Below are 14,109 nucleotides of genomic sequence, written 5' to 3'. Positions count from 1 at the left end.
CAGATGAGGACATGGAGGCACGGAAGTGTGAAGTAACTTGCCCAAGGCCACACAGCAAGCAGTGGAGCTGGGATTTGAACCAGGCTCACCCAGGTCCAACACATCCTTTCCCCTCCACTGGCTGTAGCTGATGCTGGCTGACCAGGGAGGTCTGGAAACCAGCAGACCTCTGAGGGCCCCTGAGGACACCCTGGTCCAGCTCCCTTCCTGCTGCTGCAGAGCTAACCCCGCCTGGATCCCGCTGACTCACCTACCACCCACCCGGCCCGCCCCAGCTCTGGGAGCTCAGCTGCTGGTGAAGGCAGGTCCCACGCGGCCTTGGGGGTCTGGGCCTGGCAGGCGTAGCTGGCAGGCTTGGGTTACAGGCAGCTCACCCGGGCTCTGATCCCATAAGTCCTGTAACCCCAGGCGTGGCAAGGAGGCGGCATTTGCCAGGAAGATGATCAAGGCGGGCCAGTGGGGGCCAGCAGGGCTGGCCTTTCTCCTGGAATCCAGGGGGATTAACGGCGGAGAAAAGGGAACAGCTGGATGCTCTCCCACCCCTCCTGCTGCCCACCGCCCACCCTGGGGTGTCAGGTTTCCCTGTAAGTTGGTCATCAGGGAATTCTGGTATTTTCAATTACCAGCCGGGCACGCCGACAGGGGGATGGGGTCAGCGGTGCCCTGTGACCCCTGCAAGGAGATGGAGCCCCAGGGAGCAAGCACAAAAGAGGCTTGTGGCCGAAAGGGGCAGGGGGAGGCCGGCCAGGCGGGGCCTGCTTGTCTGGAGCAGGTGGTCAGGGGCCCTGCTGCCCTCAGTGAACCCCAGAGGGGAGTTCAGCCCCTTCCTTGGCTGAGACTTGGGGAAGGAGCCTTCCCTCTGTGTGCCTCCGTCTCCTTCTCAGGGCATGAAGGGGTTGTATGGGGTGGTCTCTCAGGGTCTTCTGGGACTGGGATCCCAGGACAGGACAGGAAGCCAGCAGCCTGTGCCCCTGGTTGCTGCAAGAGGTGGGTGGGCTTGGGGATTGGCTCAGCTTCCCCTCACAGCCTGGAGCTACGACCCTTTCACTGGTCCGAAGATCCCTGAGCTCCAGGGGAGTGGGGGAGAGGTCGCTGGGCACAAGACAGTCGGAGACCCCATCCCAAGCACCAGACTTGTAGATCCCAATGTCTCCCTGATGTCTTCACTCCCTGTTGACGACCCTCAGCGGCTTCCCCCTGCACTCAGAATAAGACACAGACACACTACTGTGGCCCACAAGGCCCAGCTGCCTGGTGTCTGCCACCTCCCTCTGCCTGCCCCCTCTCTCCCAAGCTGTCCACACTGGCAGCCTTTCTGTTCTGCCTCAGGGCCTTGGCCCCATGGTGTTTCTGCTTGGAAACCTCTTCCCCCACATCTTCCATGGCCAAATCCTCCTCTTCATTGACGTCTCAGCTCAAATGTCACCTCCTCCGAGATGTCCTCCCGGACTACCTCTTCCCTCCAGTAGCCCCTTCTCATACTCATTTTATTTTTGTCATAGTACCAGCACTATCTGAGGTCAGGGACCTTGTCTCTCATTCAATCCTTTATCCCCAGAGCCTGAAACAGTGTGTGGCTTGGAGTAGGTGCATGACCAATATTTACTGGAGGAAGAAAGGAAGACAGGAAGGAGGAAGGAAGGGAGAAAGTGAGGAAGGAAGGAAGGGAGGGAGAAAGGGAAAAGCGGGGACCAGGCAGATTCTCCCCTTTTCTGGCCCCCTCAGGAACCCGAGTCTACCGACCTTGTGGGCTGGCCAGTAAAACAGAGGCCTCAGGCAGTACTTCCCAAGCAGCCAGCGGAAGGCAGTTTCCCTCTCCTCCAGGCCCTGTGCCCACCCACAGTTGGGAACTGCTGCAGTGACGTGGGGCCTCTTGCCACCAGCCAGCCAACAGTTCCACGACAATTGCTTGTCATTGCGCTAGTCCTCTCCAGGGTCTGTAGCAGGGACAGTTTCCTTGGGACGGGACTCTTAGAATTCCCAGCTAATCATGGGACAGCTGCTTTTTGAGTGTTTGTCCCTTAAACCCGTAGCAACGCAGTTAACCCCCGATGATCTGGCTGCAATTCTGGATGACCTGACGATAATTCTCACAACCGAAGTTCTGCAAATAAAACTTCCAGAAAGTGGGCCTTTGATTCTTTCTGATGGGCTTCTTAGAGAGTGGTATGGGACAGAAAAAAGGAAAAGCGGACAACTGGTGCTAGGGTGGCACTGAGTATTCTGTGGCTAAGAAAGTTTGAGGAACACAGAGTTGTAGCCCACCTGCTTGTGGAGACTCACACTGCACATGTGTTTAATTCAAGGCTCTGAGAAGTCCCGCAGGGGAGACACCCAGTTAACTCAGTTTAACCCGGTGGTCCCAGGCTCATTTGGCCTCAGAAACCTTTTCTCACATAATAGTTATTAACGTTTTTTGGAACTAGCATTCTGTGGAACATATGAAAAAAGTAAAACAAAAAACTGGGTCCAGGAGACATTATTATTATGTTTTCCTTGAACTTGAGAAGAGCCCCTCTCTAGGGGGGGCAGTTGGCTATTCATGTGCTCATTCGCTTTCCCCTTGATCCAGCACATGTTTAGCAGAGCCTGCCCGGTGCCAGGCCCCTTCCTCACAATCAGATGGGGTAGGGGTTAATCCCTCCCTTTTTACCAATGAGGAAAGGAAGAGACCGACAGGATGTCCCCACACCCCAGGCAGCAGGGACCCAGGTCTGTCTGACTGTAAGGCCCAGTTTGGTTTCTTCTATCCCTGGTTACCTGGCCCTACCCATAAGTAGCCTATGAGTGGGCTGAGGAGAGGCCCTGGGCTTTGTGCTGGGAAACATCCAATCACTCACCTCCTAGTGGGTTGTGGAATTGTCTTGACCTCGCCTTTGGCCTCCTGGTGGGACAGTCCTACCCCAGCGCCTGGACTAGCAAGATACTAAGAGCCTGGGCCTCAAAGCAGGTGGTCTGGGCAGCCTACCTCCACCTCCTGTGCCTCAGTTTCTCCTCTGTGAATGGGCAAGGAAGGTTAAATGAAGACCTGTTTGTAAAGTGATTAGCACAGGACTTGGCCCAGATTAAGGGGTCAGAGGATGATGTGAGGCAAATGCAGCTGGCTGGGCTGCTCAGATTCTCAAACAGCACCATGAGTAGCGAGTGCTCTGGAATAGTGGTGGCGGTGAAGGTGAGAAGAGGCGGCGTTCAGGGTTCAGCTGCCAGCTGTTCTACTCCTAGGCCAATGTGTGACTGCAGGCAAGTTACCTCTCTCTGAACCTAGGTGCCTTACCTGTAAAATGGGATGTGGCAGATTCTACTCATTGCCTATCAACTATCCATTCCCTCTTTTTCTCAACTTAACAAAATCCTGGTTCTTAGCTAGATACGTTGTGCCCAAATAGAAGACAACATTTTCTGAACCTCTCTGGCAGCTAGAAGTGGCTATGAGATATGGCCATGAGAGTGGCCATGAGATATAAACTGAAGCATGTGTGGGACTTCTAGGAAGTTTCCTTAAAAGGGAGGGCCCTACCCTTCTCACCCTCCTTCCACTGCAAACTGAGACATGGATGTGATAGCCAGAGACCTCGCAGCCATTTTGGTCCATGAGGACGTGAAGCTGTGTGCTGAGGAGTGTGGATCTCTGATGGCTCCATGGCGTTGCTGTACTCCTATCTTCTGACATGCTTCACACATGAGAAAAAGAAACCTCCCTTTAGTCTAAGCCACGCTGTTAGACTGGTTGTATTAATCACCCCCCTGTATCTACACCCTTTGCCCTGTAACTCATGTAGTTCTCTCTCTCTGACTCTTGCTTGGCCACGTGTCTTGTGGCGGCCAATGGGATATAAGCCAACATGATATAAGCAGAGGCTTGCAAAAGGCCTTGTGAGTGTGTGCCTGCTGCCTTGGTTCCCTGTGATTGCCATGAGAAAACATGCACAGGCGGACTTGCTGGAGGCTGAGACATGTTGGAGCAGAGTTGTTGCTCCTGTTGTCCCCTCCAGGGCCACTCCAGACCAGTGGACAGCAGTCAACCCCCAAACGTGACAAAACCCAAAGAGCTGCCGAGTGACCCAGAGCAGATGAACTACAAACCTAAGAATGCACCTAGCCAAGACCAGCGTCGCCATCCAGTCAACCCCGAGACTCCCCAGCTAGCTAAGTGCTTCTTATTCCATGCCATAGGCTTTGTGGTTAATGGTTGATTGTTAACCAGCACTACTGTGGCAGTGGCTATCTGTTATTTTTCTTCCTGGAATATGCAGCCAAAACCAATCTTAAATGATACTCTAGGTCAGCAATGCCTTCTCTGCAGAATGCTTGGGAGGATCAAAGGGGAAGATGCACGCAGAGGGCTCGGCCCAGGGAGGGAAGTGCCCTCTCCCTCTATCTCCCTCTTGAACCTCGCGGTCTCAGGCATGAGCGCACAGGGGGCTCTCTTGGCCCATTTCTCTCTGATCCTCTTGGTCCCCCAGGGAGAGAAGTAGGTGAGTACACGTTCATGCCAGTTCCAGAGGCTGAGCCATTGTGTGCCCGCCCCACAGCAGGGCAGGAGGATCAGAGAACACAAGTGGCAGAAAAGGCTTTGGAGAGTTGAAAGTCTTTCCACGAGAAAGCCATGTGGAGTGGTGTCACAGAGACCCGGTCAGGGTGTTGGGGACGTGCTGTGGGATCTTGGGTAGCCACTAAGAAACCTCTGTGGGCCTCAGTTTTCTTCTAAAAGGAGGTGTTTGCCCTAGGTGAACTCCAAGGCCTCTGCCAATGCTGCTGAGTTTTAATTTGATGTAGGTTTAACTTCTGTGATAGGCAGAATAATGACCCCCCAAAGATGTTCATGTCTTAATCCCCGGAATCTGTGAATATGTTACCTTACATGACAAAAGGGACTTTGCAGGTGTCATGAAGGTTATGACCCTTGAGATGGATTTTCCCGGATTATCCAGGTAGCTTGAACTTCATCTCTTGAGTGCTTACATGAAGAGAACCTTTCCCAGCGGAGAGTCAAAGAACCAATGAGTTGGAGAGTGAGAAGAGCTCAATGCCCTGCCGCTGCTTCTGAGATGTCGGGGTTCTGTGGAAGGACCCAAGAGAGGCCTTGAGGAGCTCAGGCGGCCCCCAGCTGATGGTCAGCAAGGGGAGAGAGTCCTCACTCCTACAGCCACGTGGAATTGAATTCTGCTAACAACGCCTCTAAGCAAGAAAACAGATTGTCCCTTAGCACCATCCGAAAGGACACATCCCTGCCAACACTGCTTTTAGCCTGATGAGATCCATGATAGACTTCTTCTTCTTTTTTTTTTTTTTTTTTTTGAGATAGAGTCTCGCTCTGTCACCCAGGCTGGAGTGCAATGGCACGATCTCTGCTCACTGCAACCTCTGCCTCCCGGGTTCAAGCAATTCTCCTGCCTCAGCCTCCTGAGTAGCTGGGATTACAGGCATGCGCCACCATGCCCAGCCAATTTTTGTAATTTTAGTAGAGATGGGGTTTCACCATGTTGGTCAGGCTGATCTCGAACTCCTGACCTCATGATCCACCCGCCTCAGCCTCCTAAAGTGCTGGGATTACAGGCATGAGCCACTGCACCTGGCCCACGCTAGGCTTCTGAACCTGCAGAACGGTAAGATAATAAATGTGTATTGTGTTAAGTTGCTAGGTTTGAGGTATTTTGTTCTGGCAGCAATGCGGAACTAAGCCAAGCTGCCATGTACTGTCCATCTATGTGCCAAGTGCTGTCCACATTCTTGTTAATGTCCACAACCAGCTAGCAAGGCTATAATGACAGATAAATGCCCATTTTGTAGGTGATGGAACTGAAGCTCAGAGAAATGAGGACCTACCTCATATCGTTGTGAGGATTCAGTGTTAAGGGCTTAGCACTGTGCCTGGCACACAGTTAGCACTTGATAAATGTGAGCCGTTTTGGGGATTAGAGTGAATAGAGGATGATCTCTGTGTTTTAGGCGCCTACCTGTGCCAGCAACCTGGGAGGCACCTTGCATAGCTTAGCTGAAATCCTCACAGCTAAACCCTTCTGTAAGGAGAGGGCGAAGGTGTCCATGAGGAAGATGCAATCAGATATAAGCTGAGTGACTTGTCCAAGGCTGCATGCTGGTGAGCAGCCAGGCTTGACTCGAAGCCAGGTTTGGCTGCTTGATTCCAAAGCACAGACCCTTCCCACTACCTCCGGAAGCTGGCAGAGGTGGGGGTGTTCTGGGCTTGCTCAGGGTGAGACCCTTAAAGGGCTTAGGCTGTGTCCGGGGCAGCCCTGGAGAATGGCCAAGGGCACCGGATAGAAGCCCTGTATCAGTGAAATGCTATACCTCCCAGCCCCCAGGTCTGCAGGGCTGTCTGCTTGTCATTTGGACCTCAGCTTAAATGCCACCTCCTCAGAGAAGCTCTCCTCTGACTGCCCACCCTAAGGCTCAGCCTCTGTCCCTCCCTTCTGCCCCTCTCTGCTGTGGTCTTGTTTGTGGGTGTGGAGAGGCAGGAGGGTAGTGTGGCTCACTCTGAACAGCCAGACTGACTCTTGGGTCTGCCACTGTCCAGCGGAGTGCACCTGGGTACGTGGCATGACCTCTCCCAACCCCTGTTTCCTTATCCCTTAAGCCCAGCCCAGCCTCCTTCCTCAGGGGCCATGAGCACGACTCATGAATATGAGGCAGAAAGGTGTTCTGGAAAGGCAGAGCGTGGTTCGAAGGCGGCATGATGGCTGGATGAAGTCAGAAGACAGTTCTGGCCCTGGTGAATGCCAAGGGATTGTGAGCAAGGCCGTCACTTGCCCAAAAGAAACACTTTTTCCTTTTAAGGCAATGAGCTAGATATTTATATATTGAATTTTAGGGTCTGTTTAAAACCGACCACTGAATGCATTTGTCGGAAATCGAGTCCCCAGCCTTGTTTCCCAGCCCGATTGCACTTCTCCACACCCCACCTCACCCTACGCTTCTCCGAACCCTTCTGCAAATGTTCGCTGAATGTTCACTGTGGTGCAGCCCCCTCTAAGTGCCGGGAAAACCACGGTGAGGAAAAGCAGACCCATCGCGCGCCGCGAGTGCTGATGATGGGGGAGACGAACAAGAACTAAATGATCAATGACACAAGGTAAAATTTCAACCACGGGAACTAGAAGGCCATGGAGCTGGGGCTGGGGAGGGAGGTGTCCCACCAAGTCAGGAAGGTCAGTGAAATGAGCTGAGGCCTGAAGGAAGAATGGGATAAGAAAGCCTTTCCAGGCAGAGGGAACAGCATGTGCCAAGACTCTGTGTCAGGGGAACCTGATACTTAGGAGGAACAGAAAGAGGAATCCTCCCTCCAGTTGCCTCCTGTACTTCCCTCTCCCAGGCCATCTTCCTTCCTGTATGATTCCATCTCTGCTTGCTAGAAGCCTCTCCATTCTTCAAAGTCAAGTTCAAATGCCTCCTCTTCCAGGAAGCCTTCCAGGACATACCCTTTGCTCATTCCCTAGGAGGATGATTTCTCCTGCCTGTGATCTCCCTCATCTCCCCCAGCACCTCTTGGGTCCTCATCCACACCATCTTGTATGTAGGCTCTGTGTCTGTGTCTTATTTTTCCAACTAGGACATACATCCTCAAGGGCAGATACTGTGTCTACACTACACTGGAGAACAGTGTAGACTTGGAGTCACATGGTCCTGGGTTTAAATATTAGTAGAGGTCACTTAAGTAGTAGGACCTAGCATAAACGACTCTACCTCTCTGGGCTTCAGTTTCCTCATCTGGCAAAGGAGGATAATGGGGTGGGGGTGTGGTGTGGTTGTACAGCCCCCAGCTGGGCTCTGAGCAGCTGTAAGAGAAGGGGCTTGCCAAGGGGCTTGGAATAAAGAGGAGGGGGAAAGCCTTGTTATAATTTCAAAAGCCTCAGGGCTTTGAGGGCTTCAAGGGGTTTAGACGCACTCAGATCTGAGTTTCCCAAATTTGTCCGATGGTAAGAAACACCTGAGTCACTTGTTAACAATGCGTATTCCTAGGGTCTACGGCTGGGGTTCTGATTCAGCAGGACTGGGGTAGAGAGAAATCTGTGTTCTGGAACTTGTGCTCACATATAGTTCTCATGTACAATTTGGGGGGGGGGGGAACTGAGGCCTCAGAGGAAGTGATTTTCACGTGCATGGTAGATTAGATCAATGACCCCAGTTCTTCCTTTTCTGTGATAGGATTAGGTACCCACATCCTTTGCCAAGTAAATCTGCAGGGCCCACTCACTGTGGGCAGAGTATACTTCTCCATCCCACTGATGCTGGGCTTGGCTGTGGGACTTGTTTAGGCCAATGAGATATGGTTGGCTGCCTTCATGCTCCTACACTTCACCTTGAGAGAAACAAGCCTGGGGTGGTTGCCAGTCCAAGGAGAATGAGGAGACACATGAAACAGGCTGAACCCAACTCATATTCTGGAGACCTGCCCAGCACAGAGAGTGTGGCCAAGATTAGTCAAACCCCAGCTGACCCACACACTAGTGAGTGAGAAAATAAATATTTATTGTTTAAACTGCTGAGTTGTGGGGTGATTTTGTTAGGCAGCATTATTGCAGGAGTAGCTGACTCATACACTGACTAAATGAATGCCGTTCATTTGCTAATGTCATGCAGCAAATGAATGGCAAAGCCAAGCCTAGGTCTCTGCTCCTAAACCAGTGCTTGTTTCTCATTGCTTCTCTGTCTTTCAATCCTGAGGGCTCTCCCTGTGTGCCTATTCCCTGGAAACCCCTCACTTCCATACTCCGTCCCATCTCTACTCCTGGGTACATCCAGCTCCAGACAGCAGGGTCCATCCCAGCAGCCCAGAACCACTCCTAGCTACTAATAAGCTGAGGCGTCCTGAGTAGGCAGTTCCACCTGCAGGGCTCCTACATGGATGTAGGAGAGTTCCCTGCAACCAGGGAAAGGGCTCCAGGAGTGTCCTTCCGGCTTCTACCAGTTAGAAGGAGTTCCCTCTCCACCAGCCCCTCTGGGGGCCTGGGTTTCTCCAGCTCAGAGCTTTGTCAAGCCAGAGAGACGCACAGCTGAGGTTTTCTAATCTGTTAGGGGTCTTTTCTATCACTTGTTGACTTTTTTTTTTTCTTCAAGATAGAGTCTCGCTTTGTCGCTCAGGCTGGAGTGCAGTGGCACGATCTCGGCTCATTGCAAGCTCTGCCTCCCGGGTTCAAGTGATTCTCCTGCCTCAGCCTCCCAAGTAGCTGGGATTGCAGGTGCAATTTGACACATCCATGCTCACAAATGCATGTATACAGAACCCACATGGCCACAGTCATATGCGTTGTAAACACATGTGCACCAAACACATGTGACAGCACACTCACAAATAAACAGACTCACATGCGCAATCAGACCCACAGTCAAGCTCAAGGTGCCGTGGACACATCAAGGACTTCGCCCAAGAACTGGAGTTTGTCAAACCTAGTCAATTCTTGCCTCTCACTCTTCCTGGCTTTGTGACTCAACTTGTCTGAGCATCGTCTGTGAAATGGGGACATGGATGCCTCCTTCTCAGAGAGGCCACAAGGATGCAGTGAGGTCATGCATGGAAGCACCCCTCAACCAGGTGGAGTCAGTTGCCCTCTCCTCTCTCTTGTTTTTTCTTAGACAGAATTTCACTCTTGTCACCCAGGCTGGAGTGCAATGGCATGATCTCGGCTCACTGCAACCTTCGCCTCCTGGGTTCAAGCGATTCTTCTGCCTCAGCCTCCTGAGTAGCTGGGATTACAGGTGCCCGCAACCACGCCTGGCTAATTTTTGTATTTTTAGTAGAGATGGGGCTTCACCATGTTGGCCAGGCTCGTCTCGAGCTCCTGACCTCAGGTGATCCTCCCGCCTTGGCCTCCCAAAGTGCTGGGATTACAGACGTGAGCCACTGTGCCCAGCCAGGTGCCCTCTCTCTTTCCATGTCCTTGGCATGCCCTTCTTCCCTTCTGAATTCCATTTTTTTCTATTGTTCCCTTCAACATTCTACCGGCTGGGTGCAGCGGCTCTTGTTTGTAATCCCAGCACTTTGGGAGGCTGAGGCAGGAGGATCACTTGAGGCCAGGAGTTCAAGATGAACCTGGGCAACATATAAGACTCCATCTCTAAAGAAAAAATTTCCACTGGTCCTTCAAACTGCAAGTCAAATTCCACCTCCTCCAGGAAGACTTCCTGGGCCTGGACTTCCACATCTGCATCCCTGCATGCTTACCGTGTGGGCCCCACCCTACATCAGAAAGATCAGCTCAGGGGCCCACTCACTTGCCCTCCTGCAGCCTGGCCTCCCTCAGCTCTTCCATGGACGTGGCCCTGACCATGCTCACTGGAGGGGTTTGGCAAAGGTTGCTGAGTGAATAACTGAGGGGCACACAGTGCCAACCATGAGATCTACCCACAGGTAGCATAATGTCCTTGATAATCTCATGTGGCCCTCAGGTGGGGGATGAGGCTGGGAAGCATCTCTAGGACTTAGCCGCCTATGACACTGAGGACAGTGGTCCTGGTAGAGAGGGGAGGCTAGGAGCCCATGTGGAGTGGGGACTAGAGAGAGAACGGGGTGGAGGGGAGACTGCGGTGTTCGGCAACTTCCTTTTTTGCTGTGAAGGAAAGAAGGGTGGGGGTGGAGGATGACGTGAGGCCACAGAAAGGGTTACTAAAGGTGAGCTTGAGGAGAGCTTTGCTGGAGTTAGACTGGAGTGGGCTGAGCTTCACAGAAAGCACTTGTGATGGAGGTTCAAGTTAGGCTGCAAGAGAGGACATCTCCGGGCTCTCCTGGGTCTCAGTGAGGCCATGTGACTGAGGCCCTGCCCGTGGAATGCATGCAGAAGAGAAAGATGCTGCCTCTACCTACCTTGCTTCAGACATCATTGCTGCCCTGTCTTCCCTGTCTTCGCACAGACATGCCTGAGACTCAGCTTGGATCATACAGACAAGGAGCAGGGGGCATGGGGAAACGACACAGAAATAACCTGGGTCCCTGAGTCTCTGAGTGGATCACAGCCACCCCGCTAACGTGGACTGCTCACCTCTGGATTCTCCCATGAGAGAGAAATACATTGCACTCCTTTAAGGCACCTAATGTTGGATCTTTTTGTTATAGCAGCTTAACTTTTACCTTCAATAATATGCACTCAACAAATGGGAGCAATTATTGTTAATACCACTACAATGAAGAGGTAGCACTCACTCTCCCAGGTGGACGGATCACATGAAAAGCCTTTGAAGAGAAGAAATCACTCCCCAGATGTGAAGGAGTCTTTTGTGAGGACTGCAGGACCCTCCCTGGCACAGCATGATGGGGCACTCCCCTGGCCCACGTCGGAAGCACTTACCTGCCTGGTTGGTGGTGATGTTCACAGAGGCGAACTGAGGCGAGAAGGGACTCTGGTCAGTAACGCCGTTCACGGCCTGGATCTCGAAGGTGTACTGGGTGTGGGCCAGCAGGTCGCTGATGTAAATGCGTGGCTCAGTCAGGCCTAGCTGGCGCGGTGCGTACTGTACATTGTCCCCGCAGCGGGTGCAGGCGCCCCGGCCCGAGCCACAGCTCTTGCAGATGATGTTGTAGACGAGGTCCTCTCGGCCTCCGGAGTCGCGGGGAGGGGTCCACTCCAGCATGAGGGAGGTCTCATTGACACTGGAAATCACAGCCTGGGGTGCCGAGGGGATGGCTGGGGCAAGGGAGAGGTGTTGGTCAGTGGGGGGCTCAGGGAGTACTGCTCCCCACGTGACCACTCTGTGCCCACTGCTCTGGCTCCAGCCCAGGCCTCCGAAAGGATTTCCTTAAATTCTTTCTCCTGTCTCCCCACCAGAGAGATGTTTCTAGAATATAACTTAGCCTGCTGTGCATCTGCTCAAACCTTTCCCTCCGGGTTCCAACCTGCTCAGTGTTTGTTACTGAGGATAGTATTTTTGCATTTGGAATTATACCTGCCCAGTATCTATTTTCTCCTTCTTCCTTAGAACAGCCCAGCTTTATTCATGGTGGCAATATGTCCAGCTAAGAGATGGCATTTCCCAGCCTCCTGTGTTTAAGTGCTTGCCACTGATATAGAGCAGAAGTTGTTGACTAGGACTGTTTCCTTAAAAAGAGACAGATTGCTATGGCGTGTCCCTTTGTCCTTTCCCCCCTTCTGCTGCCTAAAATGTATGTGATGGCTGGGACTTCAGCAACTATGTTGGACTATGAAGTGACCTTAAGAACAGAAACAACAGTGGCTCACACCTGTGATCCCAGCACTTTGGGAGGCCGAGGCAGGCGGATCACCTGAGGTCAGGAGTTCAAGACCAGCCTGGCCAACATAGGAAACCCCGTCTCTACTAAAAATACAAAAAATTAGCTGGGCATGATGGCAGATGCTTGTAATCCCAGCTACTCGGGAGGCTGAGGTGGGAGAATCACTTGAACCTGGGAGGTGGAAGTTGCCATGAGCTGAGATCATGACGCCATTGCATTCCAGAGCCTGGGCGACAAAGCGAAACTCCGTCTCAAAAAAAAAAAAAAAAAAAGAACAGAAACTAGGTTGGGAGGTTGGGCATGGTGGCTCATGCCTGCAATCCAGCACTTTGGGAGGATGCGGGAAGATTCCTTGAGCCTGGGAGTTCAAATCTAGCCTTGGCAACATAGTGAGACCCTGTCTCTACAAAAAATTAGAAAAATTAGCTGGGTGTGGTAGTGCATGCCTGTAATCCCAGGTATTCAGGAGGCTAAGGGCAGAAGGTTGAGGGCACCTGAGCCCAGGAGGTTGAGGGTGCAGTGAGCTAGGATTATGCCACTCTGAATGGCAGAAAGAGCCAGGCCCCAAAGGCCATCGTGGATTGCCCATACTGTCCCAGGACTGTCTGCCTTGGGCTCCTTTTGGGTGAGAGAATAAATCTGTGCAGTTTCAGCCACCAGGGTCAGCTCTGTTACTTACAGCTGAATGCCATCCCTGACAGATACAGGGGTTGTGATGTTGCGCTCTCAGGCAGCCCCTTCCTAGAGGACCTTGGACTGTGATTCAGGCAGCCGCTGCCAGGTTAGAACACTGGGCAGCCTTTTCTGCCACAGACACTACCTGTGTTGCTTCATCTCCTGCCAAGCCTCCCATCCCCTGTCCCTTCGTGAATCCAGACCTTGACTTTATCTTCCATGTGACTCGGCAGAAGGGTTTAAGGAGCCAGACGCCAGCACTGTGGTGTCTACAAGGTGGGGGCATGGCCACCCCAAGATGCCCCTTTCTTGAACACTTTTCCATTTCTCTTCCCACCAGGGAAAGACTGGCTGTAACCGGACGGCACCCAACCCTCACTCTGAGCTTTTCTGCAGGTAGACCTGGGACTCGGTCAGGCATCGCCCTCGAGGGACCCTAGGACTTACTTGTGCAGGGCATGTCCAGGGGGTCCAGGTCTGCTCTGTAGTAGCCATTGCGGCAGACACAGTTGGTGGCCCCTTCAGAAGTGGTCCGGCTGTTGATGGGACAATGGGTACAGGCCTCATCCCCTTGGTTGGCCTTGAAAGTTCCAGATGGACAACCTGAGAGAGAAGACAAGGAGAGTCACCAGGAAACCGGATGAAGACTCAGAGAGGTCACGAGCCACGCAGCCTCACGGAGGGGCCACACAGCCTCGCAGAGGGGCCATGCAGCACCATTGCTGGAAAATCTCATCTCTTGAAGGGTTTGAAGTCTCCAGGCCCCAACGGGGGAGTTCTAATTCTGTCAGGGCTCCCTAGTTTCTTGTCCGTGAGCTGTCTAGGGCTCCCAGCAATCTTCCCTCACCTATCCCAGCTTGGCTGTGTCATGGTCTCTAGAATCAATCCTGACCTAGTTAGGAGGCACATGTGAAGACGTCTGGGGCAGTGTACGTGGATCCCGGTCTTCTTACTAATGTCTGGCTGGGCCCTGATTCTTAGAACTAAATTCTTGGGTTGCAGACAACTGAGATGATTATACGGCAGAAGAAAAGTCCTAGGGCAGTGTAGAGAGGTGATGTGGTAGAACAGAAGAGAACACTACTTTTGGAATCAGACAGACCTGGCTTTGAGTACTGGCTAGGCCTTTTACCAGCTGTGCAGCCCCAGACAGGCTGCTTAACTACTCAGACTCAGTTTTCTTATTTGTAAAATTAGGATTCTAAGGCCCATCTCTGCAGGGTCATTGTGAG

At 52.5% G+C, this 14,109-nt stretch overlaps 1 protein-coding gene across 2 annotated transcripts in view; it reads right to left on the bottom strand.

Annotated features, from left to right (window-relative positions):
- The window catches only part of EPHB2 (EPH receptor B2), a 207,274-nt gene that overhangs the window by 45,031 nt on the left and 148,134 nt on the right, over positions 1 to 14,109 (bottom strand). For both annotated transcript variants that reach the window (XM_032759236.2, XM_032759237.2), the window contains exons 4-5: positions 13,325 to 13,480; positions 11,301 to 11,636 (exon numbers count right to left, since the gene is read on the bottom strand). In XM_032759236.2, coding sequence (XP_032615127.1) covers positions 11,301 to 11,636; positions 13,325 to 13,480 — 492 coding nt within the window. The remainder of the gene's footprint in view (positions 1 to 11,300; positions 11,637 to 13,324; positions 13,481 to 14,109) is intronic.

This window comes from Hylobates moloch, unplaced genomic scaffold, assembly GCF_009828535.3.
Source record: "Hylobates moloch isolate HMO894 unplaced genomic scaffold, HMol_V3 SCAFFOLD_9, whole genome shotgun sequence".
Lineage (NCBI taxonomy): Eukaryota > Metazoa > Chordata > Mammalia > Primates > Hylobatidae > Hylobates > Hylobates moloch.
Note: the sequence above shows the minus strand (reverse complement) of the source record. Positions and strands in the feature narration are given on the sequence as shown.